Below are 23,531 nucleotides of genomic sequence, written 5' to 3' on the forward strand. Positions count from 1 at the left end.
TTTTTCTGCAGAGATTCAGAAGGGGGCTCATGAGCTTCAATGAATAGACTCTGAGTTGGAGATTTCCTATATGCACCAACTGCAATCCGCAGTGCATTATGTTGAATAGGATCTAGCCAGCGCAGTACACTCCTTCGGGCAGAATCATAAACTGGAACACCATAATCTAAACGGGATCTAATCAGTGCTCTATATAAGAGCAGCAAAGTTGTACGATCTGCTCCCCAAGACAAGGCAGATAAAGCTCTTAGCATGTTGATCTTTTTAAGACAGGTAGTACGTATTAATTTAACATGCTCAAGGAAGTTCAGCTTACTGTCCAGGATTAGTCCCAAGAATCTGATATTGCTGGCAATCGGAATGGTAGAATTTGAAATCCGCAGTTCAGGATCTGTTTGCAATTTGCGTTGACGGCAAAAGTGGATTGCAACTGTTTTCTGTTGGAAAAGACGATATTCATTGAGCTCAGCCCACTTTTGTACTTTATTGAGGGACATCTGCAATTGCCTTTCTTTAGATCTCATGTTCTAAGAATGGCAAGAAATAGAAAGATCATTAGCATAAAGGTACACCTCTACAGTATTTGGGAGTTCTTTTGTAATGGAATCAATTCTAAGGGCAAACAGGGTTGTACTCAATACTGATCCTTGCGATCAGTATTGAGTACAATCCTTGCGATCAGTATTGAGTACAACTTGTATTTGGGAGTTCTTTTGTAATGAAATCAATTCTAAGGGCAAACAGGGTTGTACTCAATACTGATCCTTGCGATACTTCTTCTTCCTGCGAGAATGTAGCAGAAAGGGAATTTTGATATCGGACCTGGAAAGATTGGCTCTTAAGAAAGTTTTTAATAAATATGGGCAGGTTGCCTCACAAACCAAAAGTATGAAGGTCACTGAGAATACCATACCGCCAGATAATATCGAATGCCTTCTCTATATCTATGGAGACCATAACAAGGTGTTCGTTTTTAACAAAGGCACTGCGAATTTCAGATTCAGCTTTGATCATCAGATCTAAGGAGGATCTGTTTTGGCAAAAGCCATGTTGACAATTACTCAGTAGATGTTGAGTTTCAATGATCCAAATGAGTCGACTGTGGATCATTTTTTTCAAGAATTTTACCAAGGCAACTTGACAGAGAGATTGGCCTGTAACTATTAGGACTGGAGGGATCTTTTCCAGGTTTTAAAAAGGTCAAAACTGTAGCATGGTGCATGCCAGGAGGTGGGATAAATATTTTCATGGAGATCCAGTTAAAAAAGACTAGCAGCAGTTGTAGGTTTTTGTCATTGAGATGCTGCAGCATGACATAATATATGGGATCTGGCCTAGCGGCACTGTTTCATGTTGTTCTGATAGCCTGTAAAAGTTCACAATATTGAAGAAACTGATTATATGGAAGTGATAGTGAGGCCCGAAAGATGATAGGTCTCTGTTTGGTGGCAGCCTTAATTTTCTGGAATTTTGGAGAGTAGTTTGATGCAGCTGAGACTTGAGCAAAGGATTTGCCCAGGGCATTGGCTATATCTACAGGAGCAGAGAGTTCTTGCCCACTGCAGGAAAGAATTGGGGAAGGGATGGTTGGAAACTTCCAAGAAATCTGCCTAATTTTCTTCCATATTAGTCTGGAGTCAGTGTTTCTATTGATAGTAGAAGTGAACCGAGTCCAAGATTCTTTCTTGGCTTGCTTTTGAATGTAACGCGCTTTTGCCCTTAGCTTCTTGTAGCTAATTATATTAGCTGTGGTTGGAGATTGACGGAATAAATTAAATGCCATATTTTGTTCCTTCTTTGCCTTTGTGCACTCTTTGTTGCACCAGTAGTTGAAATGCTGTCGGGACAGGGGATTTGTTAATGGAATTGAGTACCTAACTGCAACTAAAAGACGGGATGTGATATAATCAGTAACTTCATCTATGGGCTGTAGTTGAATAGTTTTTTTGTCAAGAGTGATTGCTGATTGAAATTTGTTCCAACTGGCTTTAGAGAATTTCCATTTCCTGCAGGGTTGGTCTAATGGTGGTTGTGTAGTCATCAGATTACAAACAAGTGGAAAATGATCGCTGCCCATTGGATCATCCAGAGCAGACCATTGCATGACTGAAAACAGTATCAGGGAGCAAATCGTATGTAACTGTATATGGGTATGCGAGCCACTATTGAGAAGAGTGAGGTTTTGTTTTTCCAATAAAGTTTCAATCAGTGGGCCATGTCTGTCTAATTTAGATGATCCCCATAAAGGGTGGTGGCCATTAAAATCGCCTAGCAACAGACAGGGGAGGATAGTTGTCTTAAAAGTTCTTCAAGATCATTATAAGAATACGTATGATTTGTAGGGGGGAGATAGATTGAGACTAGTGTTAATGCAATCTGAGTAATCAGACGCACAGCAATGGCTTCAATTTGGGTTTGGAGAGTGATTTGTGTAGCCGGAATCTTTGAGTTAATTAAAATAGCTACACACCATGAGCTAAGAAACTACTCAATGTATCGAAAAGATTGGAAGTATTCCGATCTTTTCGATACATTAAGTAGTTTCTTAAGGAAATGGAAATTTGAGGAGTTCAATAGGTTTCCTGTAGACAGAGACCAACTGGAGAGTAGCAGTTAAGTACTGAATGTCATCAATGTTGCAACGAAAGCCTCTGCAATTCCATCGCAAAAAAATTAGGCATTACTTGAACTTAGAAGAAGCTTTCCTGGCGTGGCTGCCTTATGGCATTCAGGCTTCTTCAAATAGGCCTCTGGGGTTGGGTATATTCATAGCGTTTTTAGCGTTTCTCACCAACCATTGAAGTAAAAACGAAAACCAAAATCTTAAAAAGTTTTATATTTAAATTTACAGTAGATCAAACAAAATAAATGTGATTATACAAATAAAATGTTACTGATAATAAAATACTGAATTAAGATAGGATAAAACAAATGTAGTTTACAGTGAATGTACAAATAAAATGATAATAAAATACTGAATTAAAATGCAATAAAATATACTAGATTAAAAGCGCTAAAATAACTGAAGCTTTCAAAGGCTTCTGCCTTCTTCCTCAACAGTGCCTGTTGAGGAAGAAGGCAGAAGCCTTTGAAACAGTAAGCAGTAACCCCAAAGTAACATAAAAATTCTGTAGTACTATACTCAGGGTGGTGGAGAATGAAAAAGACCTGGGTGTAACTGTGCAGTAAAATATGTAGTTTTCTGAGCAGTGCAGAAAGGAGATTGGTGAGGAGAACAAAGGTGCTCTTACCAAGAAAGGTTTAAGTTCTGCAAATTGCAGTGTCTGGAGACTAGGCATCTGTGAGGTGATCTGACTGAGACTCGTATAAGGCTTTGAACAGTTTGAGGAAGCTTATTTTTTATTATTATTTTTTTTTATGTAAACCCAAAACAAGAGAGGTATTAGAACCTATAGAACTTAGTACCGTGCTTGGGTTGGAGGTTGAGAAGACGAAAGAAGATATTTGTTGGCATTGGACTTGAACTTCTGTAGACTGTAATTTTCAGGAAATACGTATGAAGGAAGGTTGTTCCAGAAAACGGCAGTTGAATGAATAAACGAGGAAGATGAAAAGTTGGTTCTGTGAGTTTGAAGTTGGACAGTAAATGGATGCTGGCTGGTGGCGGCACGAATTCGGACTGTTTTGAAAGAGAGAGAGCGGGAATTATAGAAGCCAATTCAGAAGAACAGTGCCCATGGAAGTATCTGTAGAAGAGGCATGCAGCAGAAACAGTATGTCTATGAGAGAGTGAGTGGAGAGAGACTGTTAGAGATGAATCATTAATTAACATAACTGCCCTCTTCTGAATGGAATCAAGAAGCCTGAGAGAGGTTTTGGGGGCACCGCCCCAGAGGTGATAACAATATTCCATGGCAGGGCGGATTTGTGATTTATACAGAGTGAGCAGCTGTTTGGAAGAAAAGTAACGCCGAGAGCGAAAGAGAAAACCAAGTTTTTTAGATGCAGAGGAAGCAATATTTATAATGTGCTTGTGCCAAGAGAGATTAGAAGTCAGGGTAATCCCCAAAAGAAATATATCATTTTGCCTAGAAATCGGAGTGTCACTAAAGATAAGCATAGTAGCAGAAGAATTCTTCTTGCAAGATATAAAACAAGACTGAGTTTTAGAAGGATTGAAATCAACTAAGTTGCCTTTGCCCAACTGGAGAATTACCTGAAGATTGGCATTTAAGGAATTGGTAGCAGATTTTCGAGAACTTGAAGCTGATTGAGCAGCACAAGGTTTCTCAAAATGGAAAGTGGAAAGCAATGTGCTATCATTGGCAAAACTATGGATAGGATTTCCAGTCAATGGAAGAAGGTCATTAATATACAAGAGGAAAAGAGTGGGGGAAAGAACTGAACCTTGGGGGACACTGGCATTAGTGGAGAAGTTAGAAGACAGAGAGCCATCTACCATCACCCTCAGTGAGCGATCAGAGAGAGAATTGGATAACCAAATACTAAAAACAGTTGGCAAACTATAAGATGGAAGCTTGTTTAGAAGACCTTTATGCCAAACACGATCGAAAGACTTTGAGATGTCAAGAGCAACTACTTGTGTTTCCCTGAACCTTTCCATTGAATTAGTCCATAAATGGGTAACATAAGCCAGAATATCACCAGTGGATTGACACTGACAGAATCCATACTGGCGATCATTGATCAGACGGAAGGTTTCTAGATAGTTTAAGAGTTGGCGGTTAATTGATTTCTCCATTACTTTAGAAAGAGTAGAAGTAATTGCAATGGGATGATAATTGGATGGGGGAGGGATTTGTCACCCTTTTTATGAACTGGCTGGATATGAGCAAATTTCCAAGCAGAAGGAAAAACACCTTTGGAATAAGAAAGTGAAAAAAGGCGGCAAAGAATAGGAGTAAGTTCAGGAGCACAGGTTTTGAGAACAAGTGGAGAAATACCATCAGGACCTGGAGCTTTCTTAGTATCAAGATTCTTCAAAATCCTTCTGATATCCTTTTGACGGAAGACCACAGGAGGCATTGAATGGAGCGTGTTGGGAATGGTGGGAGGTGTTTTACTAAGATCATTAATATATGAGCAGGAAGAAAAATGGGATGCTAGCAGGTCAGCTTTATCCTTGGCTGAAGTGACAACAGAACCATCTGGTTTGGACAGAGGTGGGAGCAGAGATGGGCAAAAGTTGTGGCCTTGAAAGCTTGATAAGTTCAATGAGGAACTGGAGTGAAACTTTTGTGGTGAATGGATAGGTGAAATGGGAAGTTTTTTTTTTTTGGCAAGAGACCAGAATGCTCCACTACCATTAGGGCAAGAAGCAAGTTTTCTACTCTTAGCCTGTTCAAACTCTAGTTTGGACTGATTAATAACTGCTTTACAATTGTTGCGAGCTTTGGTGTAGGCAGAAAATGAAACTGGAGAATTAGAAACAAGCCAATTACGATATGCAATATTCTTCTCTTGAACAGCCTTAGCACATTTATTGGAAAACGAAGGTTTAGATGAAGGACGATATTTTAAAGTGGAGTGTGGGATAAAGGATTCCATTCCTGCAAGAATAATTTCACTGACATTATCTGAGCAAACGTTGACATTAGAAGTTTTGAAACAGTAATCCGACCAAGGAAAAGAAGAAAAGAAGTCTCGCAGGTCATCCCATTTTGCATTCTTGTAATGCCAAACAACATGGAGTTAGGAATAGCCATGAGATAAAGGTTTCATTGGAGAAGGGTGATGAGACGTCTTCCTCTTGCTCAGATTATGCACTTGAGGGGGTTCATGAATTTAAATCGAGGAGAGACAGTTTCAGAATAGATGTGCGGAAATTTTCCTTTCGCCAGTGGGTAGTTGATTTCTGGAACAACCTTCTATTTGTCAATGTGTAAGTTGATAGCTTGATAAGTTCAATGAGGAACTGGAGAGAAACGTTTGTATTGAATGGATAGGTGAAGTGGGAAGTTTTTTTTTTTTTTTGGCTGATGCTGTATAAGCTTGCTTTCTTGCATTATATGCCACTACTAGTGCTAATAAGGAAATCCTATCCATAGTTTTGCCTATGATACCACATTACATTCCATCTTCCAGTTTGAGAAACCTTTCCCTGTGTAAACTAATAGATTTGGGGCTATCTTTGATAGTCCCATCTCTATAAGTTCATAAGGAGCACTGATAAAGAAACAATATAGGTTAGGCTATAAATAAACTCAACAGTTAAAAGAATACCTCTGATTTTACATGACCACAATGATAACTAATTTTAATAATTTAAAATTGAAACTAACCTCAGGTAATGATGAGAAACCAAATTTCTTTTTATCACAAAGAACTGCATTTATTCTTCCCATCAATTCTGTAAGCCACGAGATGCATATAGCAGGTTGAGAAGATTCACTTTTTGCAATACATGCTCCATTTGTTATACATTGCCACAAATAAAACATGATCTCCTGCTTTTCTCTGGAGAATAAAAGGGAAAAAAACACTTTAAGAAAAGGATAAGTTAGTTTAATATTTAGTTTAGTTTCAAATAAATAATGCAGTATTATCTAGCTTAGACTATGTTGGTCTGAGACAGTTTTAAAATTCTATACACTGGGTTGTTGTTGTTGTTTGTTATTTAGGAGCATAAGCAGCTAAGGCCATATTGCTCCGGGATATGCGGTGGTCATTCCCTGACCTTTCCGCATGCTCCGTATTTGGTGGTGATGGTCTCGAACCCCGGTCTAATCAAGAAGCGTGTGCTACGCACTGCTGCTTCTTCCCACCTGGCTACGGAGGCGCCCTATACACTGGGACCAACTGATGACGTTACCAATGGCAAATTCTAAATGGGAAGCATTCAAAGAATTAATCTTGCAAGCTACTGGGCTTTTCATACCAACTAAGAAATACTGTTCAAGGTTTAGGCCTAAATGGATATCATGCATTTTCTACTTTGATCCAAGCCTGAGGCGGGATTCAAATCCGCGACCTTTGGATTGCCAGGCAGGCACTTTACCCAGCCGGCTAGCCCGGTCGTGTCAGATGAACTAATGAGACACGTGGCACAGAGAAGAAAAATGCATGGGATACATATAAATTATCAGGTGACACAGAAGCCTATTGTAGATATAAGCTGGTCAGTAATCCAGTCACAAAGGAGGTTAGGCAGGCAAAAGCAGATTACATGAAATCTTTCGCAAAGGAAAACATCAAAGAGTTCTTTTCTTATGTAAACTGTAGATAGAAGGAAGGGGATGAATCAGATCGGTCCACTTGATATCAATGGTTCAACCACTGACGATCCTGCTCAGGTAGCTGACAAAGTGAATAGGTATTTTGCATCTACATTCACATGTGAGGAGTTATTCAGGCAGGAGAATGCCAGAAGTTTATTAAACTCTGGCTGTAAGCTAAATGATTTTGTAATAACTGAGAGCAAAGTGGAGGAGAAACATTCACACGTGGGAAGTTATTCAGGCAGGAGAATGCCAGAGATTTATTAAACTCTGGCTGTGAGCTAAATGATTTTGTAATAACTGAAAGCAAAGTGGAGGAGAAATTGTTGAAGTTAAACATAAGAAAGGCACCTGGGGTGGATGGGATCTATCCAGTTATATTAAAGGAGACAGCAAAGGAAGTAAGAAAACCCTTAGCCATAATTATGAGAGCTTCCTTGGACTGGAGATGTGCAAATGTGACCCCAATTCACAAAGGAGGATCAAAGGGTGACAAATAATTACAGACCTGTTAGTTTAATTTCTATTGCAGGGAAATTAATGGAGGCACTGGTTAAAGAAGCACTGCAGGATCATCTAAACAAGACTTCAGCTATAGTTCACACACAGCATGGGTTTGTTAAGAGGAAGTCTTGTCTGACTAATTTGATTGGACACTATGATGTGGTCACAAAGGAACTGGATGCAAAAAATAATTTTGATATCATATACTTGAATCTTAGGAAAGCTTTTGATACAGTTGTATATGGAAGAGGACTGTACAAATTTGAGTAGTAAGACATTAAGGGCAAATTGCTGCTATGGATAAAGGGGTGGTTCAGTGGGAAAAGACGAGTGGTAACCAGTGGACACTGCTCTTCATGGACTAATGTTATTAGTGGAATCCTTGAGTGTTCACTGTTGGGTCCATTGTTGTTTTCTATATTTATTAATGATATTGATGAAGGTATATCAGGCTTAATGCCTAAGTTTGCAGACAATACAAAGGTTGGTAGGGTTGTTAATGACACTAATGACAGTATGCTACTGCAACAGGATCCAGAAAAGATGAGCAGATGGCTGAGAGGTGGCGACTGAAGTTTAACAATAACAAATCTAAAGTACTGCATATGGGTAGCAGTTACTCCACAGTAACATTTCAACTGTGTGGTACTAAACTCAGGGTAGTAGAGAATAAAAAGGATCTGGAGGTAATTGTGCAGTCAAATACGAAGTTTTCTGAGCAGTGTAGTTCAGTCTGCAAGAGTAGTTCATGGTGTCAATGATATATGATATACAGGAATTTTTTAGCAGTCATAAGGAGGTGCTTATCCCCTAGTATACTGCAATGGTCAGGATATACCTTGAGTACTGTATACAGGTCTGGAAACCTCATTTTAGGAAAGATGTTGAGCTGCTGGAACGAGTACAGGGAAGGGCAACAAAATTAGTGAATGGAACAAAGGGTTGCTCTTACCAAGAATGACTGTAGTTCAGCAAATTGCAAGCTCTGGAGACTAAGCACCCGAGGTGTATAAAGCCTTGAATGGTTTGAGGAAACTTAATGCTGATGGGATGCTTCCTCTTGCTCACATTACACACCTGAGGTGGCATAAATTCAAATTGATTGACGAAAGACAGTTGTAGAATAGATGTGCAGAAATTTGCATTTAGCCAGCAGGTGGTTGATTGCTGGAACCAACTTCCATCTGTAGTTGTAGAAGTTGATGGCTTAAATAAATTCAAGGCAGAACTAGACAAACATTTGGAGTGAATGGATGGGTGAATTGGGAAGGGTTTTTTTTTTTTTTTTGGTTGATGCTATGTAAGCTTGCTTTCTTGCATCATATGCCTCTACTAATGCTAAAAGTGTTTTCCAGAAAGTACAGTGGGCCTGTGATAACATCAACTTTCCAATCTACTGTTTCTTATATCCACTGTCATGTCACCACTTTTTCATGCATCATAAAACTTCCAATTGTTCAGCAGTATCAGTGTACCAGGAATGGTTTATTATTATTATTATTATTATTAGCTATATGGTGCAAGGAAGCCTGAGGCTTATACTGCACCAGCCAAAAAAAAAAAAAAAAATTCCTGAGCCACCCTGAGAGAGAGAGAGAGAGAGAGAGAGAGAGAGAGAGAGAGAGAGAGAGAGAGAGAGAGAGAGAGAGAGAGAGAGAGAGACGGGAATCATCAAGAAAGAGAAGAATGATGATATCCAGCTCAGGACCCTGTGTGTGTGTGTGCCATGCCCATACTCACCAGATGTGAGCCCCAGGTGCTAGTAAGAGGTTCTGAAACTTGTTTTCTGCCACTTTTGTGTCTTTTTTTATTTAGTTTATTTTAGTAATAAACTGAATGTTGTATACAAAGTAAAATTAGAAAGCTAAGGAAACAAGAGCAGTCTCCATTTTGGAAATGAAATATAAAATTATTGCTTATTTTTAAGCTCACAAACAAGCAGTCTACACTGGGTGTGAACATGGCATGGTATACTGCCCATAACAGAAAGACCAACTGTAGCTGATAAACATATATACAGTATAAAGAAGTAAAAAAAAATTTGATGAAAATGTAGAAGTTATTACCAATTTGTATGGACGGTTGATTCAGCCTTTTGATAACGATTTTTACTGTCCTTTAAAACTATGAAATTCTGTGCCGCCACCACTAGTTGTGTTCTATTTGTTTTCCCCGCTCATGGACTATCGCACGCATCGCAATTTTCATTGAAGTAAAGCACACTGCAAAACTGCCAAGTCCATCTTGTCGATCTTCCTGCTGGCAGACTTTCCACAAACCTTCAACAGTTCTGAGGCAGCGGTTTCCAAGAGCTCTTTTCAAAAGTCCGAATGCACAAAAATCCATGGGTGTGGCGTTAGGTGTTTTAACAGGTATATCTTCAAACGGGATCGAACGAATACCTGTCGCTGCTTCCATTCTCCGCGAAAAAGCATGACGTGTGGTTGGACGCCTAGTCTCCATTTTGGAAATGAAAAATTATTTCATTTTCTTCTTCTTATTCTGGTGCACCCAGACCTTTTCAGCATCAGAACTGTACAATGTGGGTATTTCACATTCAAACAACGGCTGTAGAACTTCAGTCTGGTAATACACTGAGTTGATTTTCACATTTTTAGCGACTATACACAACTCAAATTTGCCATTATAACAAAAACCGGCTACAACCATAAAACCTCAGTCAAAACTTTCCTTGCACTGATGCACCCATGTTGGAAAGCCCTGTGGACGGTAATAAATTGTCCGAATTTTGTTGCAATCTGAGAGGTATACCCACGTCTCGTCCAATGTTGCTACGAATTTCCACCTTTTAGCTGCCAGATATTTTTCGTAGAATTTTTGAGCATTGACCCGCAGCTCTGCAATGTGCCTTGCTCCTAGGAGGTGTACACAGGCCTTGTGCTGCTTCTTCCATTTGGAAATTTTCGTTGATTATGCAACAAATGATTGACCAGGAGGTTCCGAGGTTCCCACACATGACACTATAGTTCTTTAGGTTTTTGGATTTTCACCGACAACGAGCGACTGCACTTTTTGTACTACCTCCCTCATTCGATTTGGAGCAGGTTGCAGTTTCTTGTGGGTGTTTTCCACCCACTTCCAACAGCTTTGCGGAATTTTCCTTTGCCATTCAAAACCTTATGGATACCAAACTTCGATACACTAAAATTTTTCGATTTGCACCTATCAATAATTTTCGTATAACTGTGCCCTTCTTCAGAAAGCACGGTTATATAACCTTCCAACCATGGGTCCAATTTCCGAGGCATGTCAACATTAAAACAACTTCTACAACTGATGCACCTGCGCAAAAAAAAAAAAAAATTTACATTGCTGCCATACATCACAAGCAGGATTAATGTCAAAATCGTTATCAAAAGGCTGCATCAACCCTCTGTATTTTTATTAGCAAACAAATGGAGTTAATGCGAATTCCATTTCAATAAAGCAGTAGGATAAGTGCATTTTTTGACAATCCCAAGGTAGACGACAAAGAAAAAGGTAGGTTGAAATTTCCACAAGTGCTTGTTTGATGAATTTATTTTAAGAACTGATGAGGCAGCATTTAAAAAAAGACGAAGTTTGTAAAGTCCAAAAACACAAAAGTTATGAAACTGGCTTTAAGGACTGATTCTTCACTCTGATAACTTGCATGTATGAAATTTTGAAATATTGACTGTAGCTGAAATTGGTGTTGTGTGAATAATTTCTTGTACATGATCCACAAGGACATTTCAAAAGTCAAACTGGAGCAACATTTCAGAAAAATTATGGGAAACCAAGAGCACACTAATTTCAGTTTATTTTTGGGAAAAAAAAAAAATTCACTCAGCAAAAATATAACAAAATTAGCATTAGCAGAGGCACGTGATGCAAGAAAGCAAGCTTATGCAGCATCGGCAAAAAAAAAAAAAATAAATAAACTCTCCCATTTCACCCCTCCATTCATTCCAAATACCTGTCCAGCTCAGCCTTAAATTTATTTAGGCTATCAATTTCCACAACAAAGGATGGAAATATATGAGGAGCTGACACAGGGGACCACAATTCACGTTTTTTTTCTCCTGGCCTTTAAATACTAATTCATTTTGTTGCGATTCGATGAGTGCTGATATCCAGTCAGCAAGCAGCTATGTCAGAGAGTTTGTACAAAAGAGAACTTTCACAAAAGGAAGAGAAGAGCTTCCTAGGTCATAACATCAGCTAAAAATTAACTGATTTCTTCTTCTAGGAGGATATGCTCTATGGAATTTTAAGTTGAACCCGAAATGTATTTGCTACTATGAGAACCCAAAATCTTTGAAAAACTAGCTACCAGCAGTTTTGAAGTTAAACAAGAAAGCTTGGATTTTCAGGACCTTGTTTCAAGAGCACTTCTGGCATCATTTCTGCTCTGCATTAAAGATTTACCTCAACAAGAACTTGGCAGAGAAAGTATTGTGGATCACCTTTGCTACAAATCAACCTTGAGGTGGATTAGTGTTGGAATGATGAAATTCATCTTCCTTCCCTAATACAAAACAGACCTTATGACAAAACTGATACTACTGAATGATCTCATTCACTAAATACTTGGAAGCCACACTAATGCAACAGACACTACAAGTGCCTGTGATGAAGTCACTTCCTACAGTATGAATGAAGGAAGCTATGGCCTGATTTTCTTGCAAATTTTCCTGAATTCCAAGAGGAGCCACAATAAAATTCAGGAAAGAACTGAACTAGGTAACTAGCTGATTTTGGATTCAGACACTTGTGATGTTGAAGAAATGTTGGTGGCACATGCTGTAGAGCTCAGCACACAAGAGCTGAGTGAATAATTGAATTTAGTGAATACAAGGTCTCAGAAGAGTTATCCGATGAAGAGTGTGGGTGTGTGCATGAACTTGGAGACTATCCCTAATGAAGAAATCTTCGTTGTAGCAATGAAGATTGGTTTATACTGATTTTCAATGTTGCAAAGATGTTCCAAATGAAAGGAAAAGTTGAGGGTGCCATCAACTCAGATTCTATTTTCAAGAATAAGGAATTATCTCCAGGAATTTACAATCCCCAATGTCTGGATTTTAAGTTCCTGGTGTACCTATTAACATGCATATCAATTTACTCTATGAAGGGTGAATTGTTCTTAATGATTTGCCCTTTGAAAAGTAAACTAATATGCATAATGTAAGTTGAAATCAAAAAAATTATCATCAAAGTGGTTTTTACTGATGTTCATTTAACTGAAAAATGAGTTTTGTGCTCAAGCTTGACTTCCCTAGAACAAATTATTATCATAACATTGAGTTCATCATCATCATCGTCATTAGCCATTTTCAATCCACTGCAGGATGAAGGCCTCTCCTGCAGATTATGAGAAGTCTTTGGTAAAGAATGCAAAGAAAAGCAGCAAAGATGCTTATACTAACAATAGAAGGAAGGGATTGAATCACATTGGTACACTTTATGTCAATGGGTTAGCTGATGATGACCCTGCTTGCTGACAAAATGAATAGGTATTTTGCACCCATGTTCACAAATGAGGAATTCCTTAGGGGAGGGAATGCCATAAGTTTATTAAACTCTAATGGGAAGCTGAATGACTGTGATAACTGAAAGGAAAGTGGAAGAGAAATTGTTGAAGCTGAACATAAAAAAGGCAGCTGGGGCAGATGGAATCTATCCAGTTATATTATGGGAACTTGGATATCAGCCAGTAAAGTGGTTGATTGTTGAAAGAAACTTCCAATTTTCATTGTGGAAGTGGATATTTTAAATATATTCAGGGAATCAGACAAACAATTGGAGGAGATGGGCAGGTGTGTGGAATTTTTTTTTTTTTTGATAATGCTATGTAAGCTTCCTTCCTTGCATGTTTTGTTTCTTTGCCACTAGTATTACTAGTCCTAACTCCTACAAGTAAAAGCGTATATCATAAGGAAGGTAATATAGCAGAAATTAGTTGGTAACAGTATTTCCTTTAACAATTTTTCTTAGTTTAATTTGTATTTTTTTTGGAAAATATATGCTACTATAATATAGTATTGTTTCAAACATCTTGTTGCCCCCCTTAAAAAGGAATGTAACATGGATACAGGATAAGGCAGGTGTTAACTAGTACAAAGTGATAAGATATTATTATTGCTGCTCTTATATTATTTCTCCCTAATAGGGGGTTCCACTGCGTGACAGGTATTGCTACCAAGTGCACAGGGTGGTTGTAGTTAAGTCTGATGTTACTGTTGGTCAAGGAACTCTCTGACAATCCTACAGGTTTTCAGGATTGCGACTTTCTGGAGTTCCTTGTAGGTATTCGCTGGGAGACCTATTGCTGCTAGGCTGTTTTGTAGGGTCTTTGGCATCATACCTGTGGTTGACATGATGATCGGGATGGTCGTTACTTGTTGCATATGCCACATCTCTTTGATCTCCTGTCTTAGGTTCATGTACTTCCTGATTTTTTCCCCATGGGTTTTCTGCAGGTTGCCAGTGTTGGGTACCGCTATGTCAATCAGATAGGTAGCCTTTTCCTTCTTGTCTACAAGGGTTATGTCCGGTCTGTTGTGCAGGATTGTCCTATTTGTTATTATGGCGCGGTCCTAGTACAGCTTGTGGGTTGGGGTCTCTAGTACTGCCCGGGGTTCGTATTTGTAGTACGGTACACTTTCTTCAATCAACTGGTATTTCCTTGCTAGCTTCTGATGTATTATCCTGGCTACCTGGTCGTGCCTATGAGTGTACTCAGTCTGGGTGATTGCTTTGAATCCCACGGTGATGTGTTGGATCGTTTCTGAGGCCAGGTGGCATTGTTGACACGTGTCATCTAACACTCCGGGCTCCTTGGCAATGTATTTTCTATAGTTCCTGGTGTTGATTACCTGGTCTTGGATGGCAAGCATGAATCCTTCAGTCTCAGGGAAGAGCGTCCCGCTCGTGAGCCATGCGTTGGAAGCAATTTTATCTATGTGACCCTGATGAAGATCATTGTAGTGTCTGCCATGGAGTGTCTTCTCTGCCCATCTTTTTAGGTTCGTTTGTACCTCCTGGTTGGTGGGGACTCCTCGCTTAGGTTGAATGGGGTATACCTCTTGTCTATCTTCCTTATTTGCCTGGTGAAGTGCTGCTGTATGGTACTAAGTACTATAGGTTCTACTGGGCATACACTCGATAGCCCTATCATTCCATTGATGTCAGCACTACCTCACAGAGTACTATATCTACTGAAATCCACTAAAGTAATAGAAAAGGATATGGAAACTGCTTAACAAGATCATCAAGGTCTGACTGGAGGATGTCATTCCCAGGTGGCAAACAGTTAAGATAAACTGTACTATTAGATGAACTACTACTTCCTCTAAGTTGGTGGTAATTGGCTTGGCTTGGAAATATGTATGGTTACCCACAAGAATGACAACTCCTCCATGTGTAAGTCCATCCCTAGCTCTGTCTTTGGGAATAACTGGGCAGTTATGCAAGAAAGGGTCTTCGTTGCCTTTAGATATTTCTCCACTAAGCAAAAGAATGTTGGCTCATGCTTACACAGGAGGATCTATGTGTCGTCACTGTTCCGATGGAATCCACGGCAATTCCATCATAAGAATTTGAATGCAGTCATTATTTAGATTTGCTGGGTCCATCTGACAGCTTCTGAAGGGCTGAGGGTTTTGTTTTCTCAGTTCTGGATTTATCTTTGTTTGCAAAGAAAGGGTGGTAGCCTTGCCTCCTGATAGGATATGTTCAGCCCTGTCTAGAGTCTCCCTATCTCTTTTTCCTCTTTTCTCCACTGTCATGCTCTTGAGTATGCAGGGTGTTCTCCTTGGTAGTTATGCATACAGGTGTAATACCTGAACATCCCATGATTTTGTAATCCCTTTGTACCACACCGAGTGCATGCAAGGAAACCACAACATGCCATTTGCAAGTGTCCGTATTTTTGACACCTGAAGCATCTTAAGGGATTTAGTACATATGGCCTTACTGCACAGCAGGTACCCAGATTTGATCTCATTAGGAGATACCGGCATATTAAAAGGATGGGGTTTCTAGTGGGTACTAGATTCCCATCTCTCTATGCATGAATATTTTGTGCCCAGGCTTCCCACTCACCACAGAGCCCAAATGGAACACCCATTACCTGAAAATCAATAAATGTAATTAAGGAGTGGGATTCTAGGGCTACCCAGACACCATATCCATATCTCCACCAGCCTGAATCCTATCTCTCGGACCATGAGAGTCGGGGCATCAACACAGCTAACCTCTGCAGGCAAACCTACTAGCCAATTGATCCTGGGCAAGTTATCTCAGCACCACCGCCTGTCTTGTTGAAGCAGGAGCCAAAGTGATATTTATTTTATTATTTATTTTGGAGCTGTGCTTATATATATATAAAAGTAAGGTAAATTAGAATGATAATTCAAAATGATAAAATAAATTAAAAATAATGATAATTAAATGTACTTTTATATTTCAAGCATCAGGTAGAGGAATATGCTTTTTGCTGCCTCTGATGTTTGCTTTATCTTTTTATTTTTATTATGAAAGATTCAGTTTTCAATTATTTTAAACATTATTTAAATATAAGTATATATATATATATATATATATATATATATATAAACTTAAGTGAGAATAATGATTAAAAAATAAAAATGCCAGCAGCATGGCAAAACAGAAGAGCGAAAATTGTGAAATTATATGTAACGATCAAACCAACAGGGAGGGAAGAGAATAAAATTATTGCAGCAGAAACTCTAAGATAATTTAGAAAGTCTAAATACAAAGATAATAAAATATAATCAATTAAATTTTGAATAGCCAATTAAATGAAATTTAATGGCACCCCCCTCTGATGGGCACCAGGTCCAAATTTATGTGAAATATCATGAGCAGAGATGTGAACTACAATAAATAAAATAAAACAAAAACAGAAATAGGCTGACCATTATGCCCAATAATGGTCAGGGAATCGCTGCATTTTGATCGTTAGACAAATCGCCACAAAAGCGAATCGATTGAAAGATCAGTCCACAATCCAATCCCCAGATCGAACCGCCAATGCAGAGAACTTGAATAACGGTGGTCCTGATGCAGCGAAAATTAAAAATAGGACAGATACAAGCACTCAAATGCAAAGCCACACCACTGACAAAAGTAATCTTAACCTGATTATATAGGCAAAACATGAACTATGGATGGCAGCACAGGCGCAGTGTTAGCAAATCAGCCCACTACTGTCATGTGCTATACTTATATTTGAGTAATGTTTGAAATAAGGGCACAAAAGGTGATATAGTTGTACACGTTGGCACTAATGACATTAAGAGTAGGAGACCGGCGGAATTACTTGACAAGTACAGGTCACTGATGAAAAAAAGCCGTGAATTAGGGTTGAAATTGAAAGTGTCTGCAATTCTGCCCAGACACGATAGGAGGGAGTATATGATGAGAGCCCTGTCAATCAATTCGGCCCTGGAAAGATTGTGCAGGGCTCAAGGGGTAGAATTTTTTTCAGCCTGGTCTGTACTTGTTAACAGGAGAGACTGCTTCTACAGGGATGGGATACACTTAAATAGAAAGGGTGCAAGAATGTTTGCTGATGCTATCGAGGCAATGTTAGGTGGGTCGGAAAACTGCTAGATTGGGGGGATACAAGGACTAATAGATTAACAGTAGCCATTGGCAGAGGTGAAAGTGATTCTTGCACTGCTTCTATTGGAATGAGCCGCAGCCTGGAAAATAAGTTGCAGGATATTTCAGAGACTGCTGGGAATCATTGGGGTACAAGTAAACACATGGGTTGTGTTAGGGTAGCTAAGAAAAAGAACAGGTGCATGTATACTTGTGTGTACACCAATGCTAGGAGTTTAGTAAATAAATTTGATGAATTTGAGGTATTGCTCAAAACATCAAAGGCAGATATTGTGGGGATTTCAGAGACGTGGTGTCACACAGATATAAGAAATGCAGAACTGGAATTTGGGGAGTACAATGTCTACAGAAAGGATAGACAGGATAGGAAGGGAGGAGGGGTTATGCTATTAGTTAAAAAACACATAAAATCCAAGGAAGTGAAGCCAGTCGACATCGCTGGACAGTGCAGTGTCGAGTCAGTTTGGTGTGACATAAGCATTGGGAGATCGAAATTGAGAGTAGGAGTGTGCTATAGGCCTAATGACTCTGATGAGTATAATAAGAAACTGTTTGGAGAAATAGAGTGGGCCAGTAAATCAGAGAGTCTTATAATGGGGGATTTAAATTTCCCAGATATTGACTGGAATTTGGGGGCTGGTCACTCACACAGTAGCAAGGCTTTTGTGGATTTATTGGATGATTGTTTTCTACATCAGCATGTTCGGGAGGCAACTAGAGGGAGTAATACTCTTGATTTGATTATCAGTAGTGATTCTTCCTGCATTAAGAATCTGCAGATAAATGAACCACTTGGTGGCAGTGATCACAGTGTGCTGAAGTGGGAGTTACTCAAAGAGGTAACTACCATTAGGGGTAAAGGGAAGGGTTATTGCTTTCGTAAAGGCGACTACAATGGACTGAGACAGTATTTAAATTCTATACAGTGGGATCAACTGATGATATTGCCAACAGCAAATTCAAAATGGGAAGCATTCAAAGAAATTATCGTGGAAGCTACTAGGCTTTACATACCAACTAAGAAATATTGTTCAAGGTTTAGGCCTAAATGGTTGTCAGATGAACTAATGAGGCATATGGCAGAGAAGAAAAATGCATGGGATACATACAAATTAACACGTGACACGGACGCCTATGATAGATACAAGTTGATCTGTAACCAAGTTACAAAGGAGGTTAGGCAGGCGAAGGCAGATTACGAGAGATCCTTGGCAAGGGATGCGAAGAAAAACAGCAAAGAGTTCTTTACTTATGTAAACTCTAGAAGGAAGGGGATGAATCAGATTGGTCCACTTGAGATCGATAGGTCAACTGTTGATGACCCTGCTCGGGTAGCTAACAAACTAAATGAATATTTTGCATCGACATTCACACATGAGGAGTTATTCAGCGAGGGGAATGCCAGAGGTGTATTCAATTCTAGCAGTAAGCTAGAGAATCTTGTAATAACTGAGAGCAAAGTGGAGGAGAAATTGTTGAAGATAAACACAAGAAAGGCACCTGGGGTGGATGGGATCTATCCAGTTATATTAAAGGAGGCAGCAAAGGAGGTAAGCAAACCCTTAGCCATAATTATGAGAGCTTCCTTGGACTCAGGGGAGGTACCCAGTGACTGGAGATGTGCAAATGTGACCCCAATTCACAAAGGGGGATCAAAGGCTGACACAAGTAATTATAGACCTGTGAGTTTAACTTCTGTTCCCGGAAAATTAATGGAGGCACTGGTGAAAGAAGCACTGCAGGATCATCTAGACAAGACTTCAGTTATAGCTAGGACACAGCATGGTTTTGTTAAGGGGAAGTCTTGCCTGACCAATTTGATTGGATACTATGATGCAGTCACAAAAGAACTGGATGCAGGGAATAACTTTGATATTATATACTTGGATCTTAGAAAGGCTTTTGATACTGTTGCACATGGAAGACTGCTGCACAAATTGGAGCAGTGTGGCATTGGAGGCAAGTTGCTGCTATGGATAAAGGGGTGGTTGAGGGGGAGAAGACAGAGTGGTAATCAATGGACACTGCTCATCGTGGACTAATGTTATTAGTGGAGTCCCTCAGGGTTCAGTATTCGGGCCTTTATTGTTTTCTGTATTTATAAATGATATTGATGATGGTATATCAGGCTTAATGTCCAAGTTTGCAGACAATACGAAGGTTGGCAGGGTTGTCAAGGACACTACTGACACTATGCTGCTGCAACAGGATTTGGAAAGGTTGAGCAGATGGGCTTCGAGGTGGCAAATGAAGTTTAACATTGACAAATGTAAAGTACTACATATGGGAAACAGCAACCCCAGAGCAGCGTATCAACTCTGTGGTACTACACTGACAGTGGTAGAGAATGAAAGGGACCTGGGGGTGGTGGTGCAGGCAGATATGAAGTTCTCTGAGCAGTGCAGACGAGCTGCAAGAGTAGCTCATGGTGTATTGTCAATGATATATAGGAATTTTTCTAGCAGGGATAAGGAGGTGATTATTTCCTTGTATAAGGCAATGGTCAGGCCACACCTAGAGTACTGTATATGGAGTACCTAGAGTACTGTATACAGGCCTGGAGGCCTCATTTCAGGAAGGATGTAGAGCTGCTGGAACGAGTACAGAGAAGGGCAACTAGATTGGTGAATGGGACAAAGGGGTTCTCTTACGAAGAAAGGCTTAAGTTTTGCAAATTACAGTGTCTGGAAACTAGGCACCAGCGGGGTGATCTGATAGAGGTGTACAAAGCCTTGAATGGTTTGAGCATGCTCAATGCTGATGGGATTCTTCCTCTAGCTCAGAAAAATCACCTGAGAGGGCATAAATTCAAATTGAGGAAAGACAGATGTAGGATAGATGTGCGGAAATTTGCCTTTAGCCAGCGGGTGGTTGGTGGGTGGAACAGACTTCCATCCCTTGTCGTGGAAGTTGATAGCCTAAATAAGTTTAAGGCTCAGCTGGACAGGTATTTCGAACGAACAGAGGGGTGAAGTGGAAGTGGTTATTTTATTTATTTATGTTACTTTTTTTTTTTTTTTTTTTTTTTGGCTGATGCTGCATAAGCTTGCTTTCTTGCATCAAATGCCTCTACTAATGCTAATGCTAATGCTAATAATTGAAAACTGAATCTTACATAAAAAGGAGGTAAAGCATATATCAGAGGCAGCAAAAAGCATTTTCCTCTACATGATGCTTTTTTATGTAAGATTCAGTTTTCAATTTTAGGAATCCAGATTCCTATGTTGGTAGCCTGGAACCAAGGTCCATAGCCTTGGTTCCAAGTTACCAACATGTGCTAATCTGGAGGACCAGCAGCTTCACTTGGAGGTCCCTTCACAATGTACAGGTGCCCATATTGAGGGGAGGAAGGAGAGCTCTTTAAGGATCCTTTAGATTAGTATGACGATCATTTTAATGGCACAAAATGACCGGTACTAAGTCCTATGGGATATTTTGTGTAGCAAAGCCTTGTTAATTTATGTAAATCAAACCCTCATACCTTTTCTTAACCATTCTGGTGCCTGCTATCTTTTCTTGGCTAAACTGTTAGCACTACTAATCTTTGCCCTCATGGTGCTTATAATCACATTCCTCCAACAATCGGTGGAAAAGGCCTAATTGAATCCCATCACTAATGTGAAGAATTTTTAAGCCAGAGAGTGGCTTACAGTTGGAGTAAATTTCCAATCGGTGTTGTGGAGATGAGTAATTCGAACAAATTTAAGGAAGAATTAGATAAACTGTTAGAAGGGATGGACAAATGGTATAGTTCGTAGTATGGTTTTTTTTTGTTTATGCTATATAAGCTTGCTTCTTTGCATCATCTGCCACTACTAATACTATACACTAATTTCTGGAATGTCGTACATACATTACTAAATATATCATTATCTCCACATCGTTATCATTAAGTTGATGCACCTTCATAAAATTAACTGTTATTCAATTCTGTTGGATTGAAGGCCATGCTTGTATTCCAGAGAATAAAGAGTACATCAATATTCAAAGCATCTTGTCAACACTGATTCAACATTTCAAGGTACAGATTATAAAGTGATTTCACAAAAAAAAAAAAAAAAAGTCATGTTTTCTCTGGTAAACCAAAATAAATAATAAATTTCTGCTGATTAAACAAGAACCTTGCCTAAGGAATTCAAGTTTCAGACAAAACAGTTCAGCACACAATACAGGCCATACCCACCCCAATATATGTATTGTTATTTCATATTCACAGTAAGGCACAACTTACTAGATTGTAACCACTACCAACTTGCAAGAACCTCAATTCTCAAATGTTTTGAACTTGCAGGAACCATAACACCATCTCAACTTCTTAGGAGATAATGCCAATTTGCCAGAATTATTTAGTTATCTAAAACAAATTGAAACTATTACATTTAATGTAAAATACAAGAAAATACACAATTTGGTAGCTCTTTTGTCGTTAAACTTCTATACTATCACCAACTAATGTGAACAACTTAAATATATCTGGCCTCGTAGCTGTCAAGAGTCAATTACCAAATACTATACCTGTTGTGTGTGTGTGTGTGCGTGCGCATATATATATATATATACATATCATTGAATTATATTAAATATTAACATAAATTAAATTATAATAAAGTGAATAAATAAATAATTAGGCGTTCATTAGAGGCAGCGACATGCAATTCCTCCATATGAAGCTGAAACACATCCAATATTTTAAATTAAATTAAATAAACCATAAGGCAGTGGTACCACAAAAACTGTAGAGCGAAAATTAACATAAAAATAACCCAAAAAAACAAACAAACGAAAAAAAGAATAGACATAATAGTAGCCCGATAACCCTTGTATAATTTCGAGTTTTAAATCCGATTAATAAAAACTATACAAATTTTAGGATAATGCCAATTATATAATAATTTAGCGGTACCCCCCCCCCCAGAGGTACCAGTTCCGAAAGACGTGAAATATCACCAAAAGAGGGTTAAAGGAACTACCAAACGATAACAAAATCAAAATAAATTAAAATAAATATAGACTGACCACATTATGCCCCATATCAACAGAGGACCACGAGGCCAATAATGGTCATGGAATCGCTGCATTTCAATCGCTATACAAATCGTCGCCATGGTGAAAAGATCGAAGTACCAATTCACCCTCCCTCCTCCGATCGATCCACCAGTGCAGAGGATCTGCACGCCGGTGGTCCTTATGCAGCGAAAAATAAACTATAGAACAGACAGCACTCTAGATCAGAGCCACACCACTGACATACTGTAAACTGAATCAGCTTATATAGAAGAAAAAAAATGAAAATAGATGGCGACACAGGCGTTGCTAAATTAGCATATCGACCCATTACTATTGAATTGTATTAAATGTTGACGAAAGTTAAATTATAATAAAATGAATAAATAATCAAGCATTCATTAGAGGCCATTATTGGCCTCATGGTCCTCTGTCGATATGGGGCATAACGGTCAGTCTATATTTATTTTAATTTATTTTGATTTTGTTATCATTTGGTAGTTCCTTTAACCCTCTTTTGGTGATATTTCACGTCTTTCGGAACTGGTACCTCTCGGGGGGGGGGGGGGGTACCGCTAAATTATTATATAATTGGCATTATCCTAAAATTTGTATAGTTTTTATTAATCGGATTTAAAACTCGAAATTATACAAGGGTTATCGGGCTACTATTATGTCTATTCTTTTTTTCGTTCATTTGTTTATTTGGGTTATTTTTATGTTAATTTTCACTCTACAGTTTTTGCCGTACTACTGGCTTATGGTTTATTTTATTTAATTTAAAATATTGGATGTATTTCAGCTTCATATGGAGGAATTGCATGTCGCTGCCTCTAAAGAACGCCTAATTATTTATTTATTCACTTTATTATAATTTAATTTATGTTAATATTTAATATAATTCAATGATAGTATATATTTCGGCTTCATATGGAGGAATTGAAAGTTGCTGCCTCTAATGAATGCTTGATTATTTATTCATTTTATTATAATTTAACTTTCATCAACATTTAATACAATTCAATAGTAATGGGTCGATATGCTAATTTAGCAACACCTGTGTCGCCATCTATTTTCATTTTTTTCTTCTATATAAGCTGATTCAGTTTACAGTATGTCAGTGGTGTGGCTCTGATCTAGAGCGCTGTCTGTTCTATAGTTTATTTTTCGCTGCACAAGGACCACCGCCGT

The 23,531-nt window shown here is 38.8% G+C and overlaps 1 protein-coding gene across 2 annotated transcripts in view; it reads right to left on the bottom strand.

The window, feature by feature from the left end:
* The window catches only part of LOC150083319 (focadhesin-like), a 457,209-nt gene that overhangs the window by 41,727 nt on the left and 391,951 nt on the right, over positions 1–23,531 (bottom strand). For both annotated transcript variants that reach the window (XM_090377973.1, XM_090377972.1), the window contains one exon: positions 6,264–6,438. In XM_090377973.1, coding sequence (XP_090234099.1) covers positions 6,264–6,438 — 175 coding nt within the window. The remainder of the gene's footprint in view (positions 1–6,263; positions 6,439–23,531) is intronic.

The sequence above is a fragment of the Mastigoproctus giganteus genome, chromosome 7 (genome assembly GCF_048544385.1).
Source record: "Mastigoproctus giganteus isolate SK-2022 chromosome 7, ASM4854438v1, whole genome shotgun sequence".
Classification (NCBI taxonomy): domain Eukaryota; kingdom Metazoa; phylum Arthropoda; class Arachnida; order Uropygi; family Thelyphonidae; genus Mastigoproctus; species Mastigoproctus giganteus.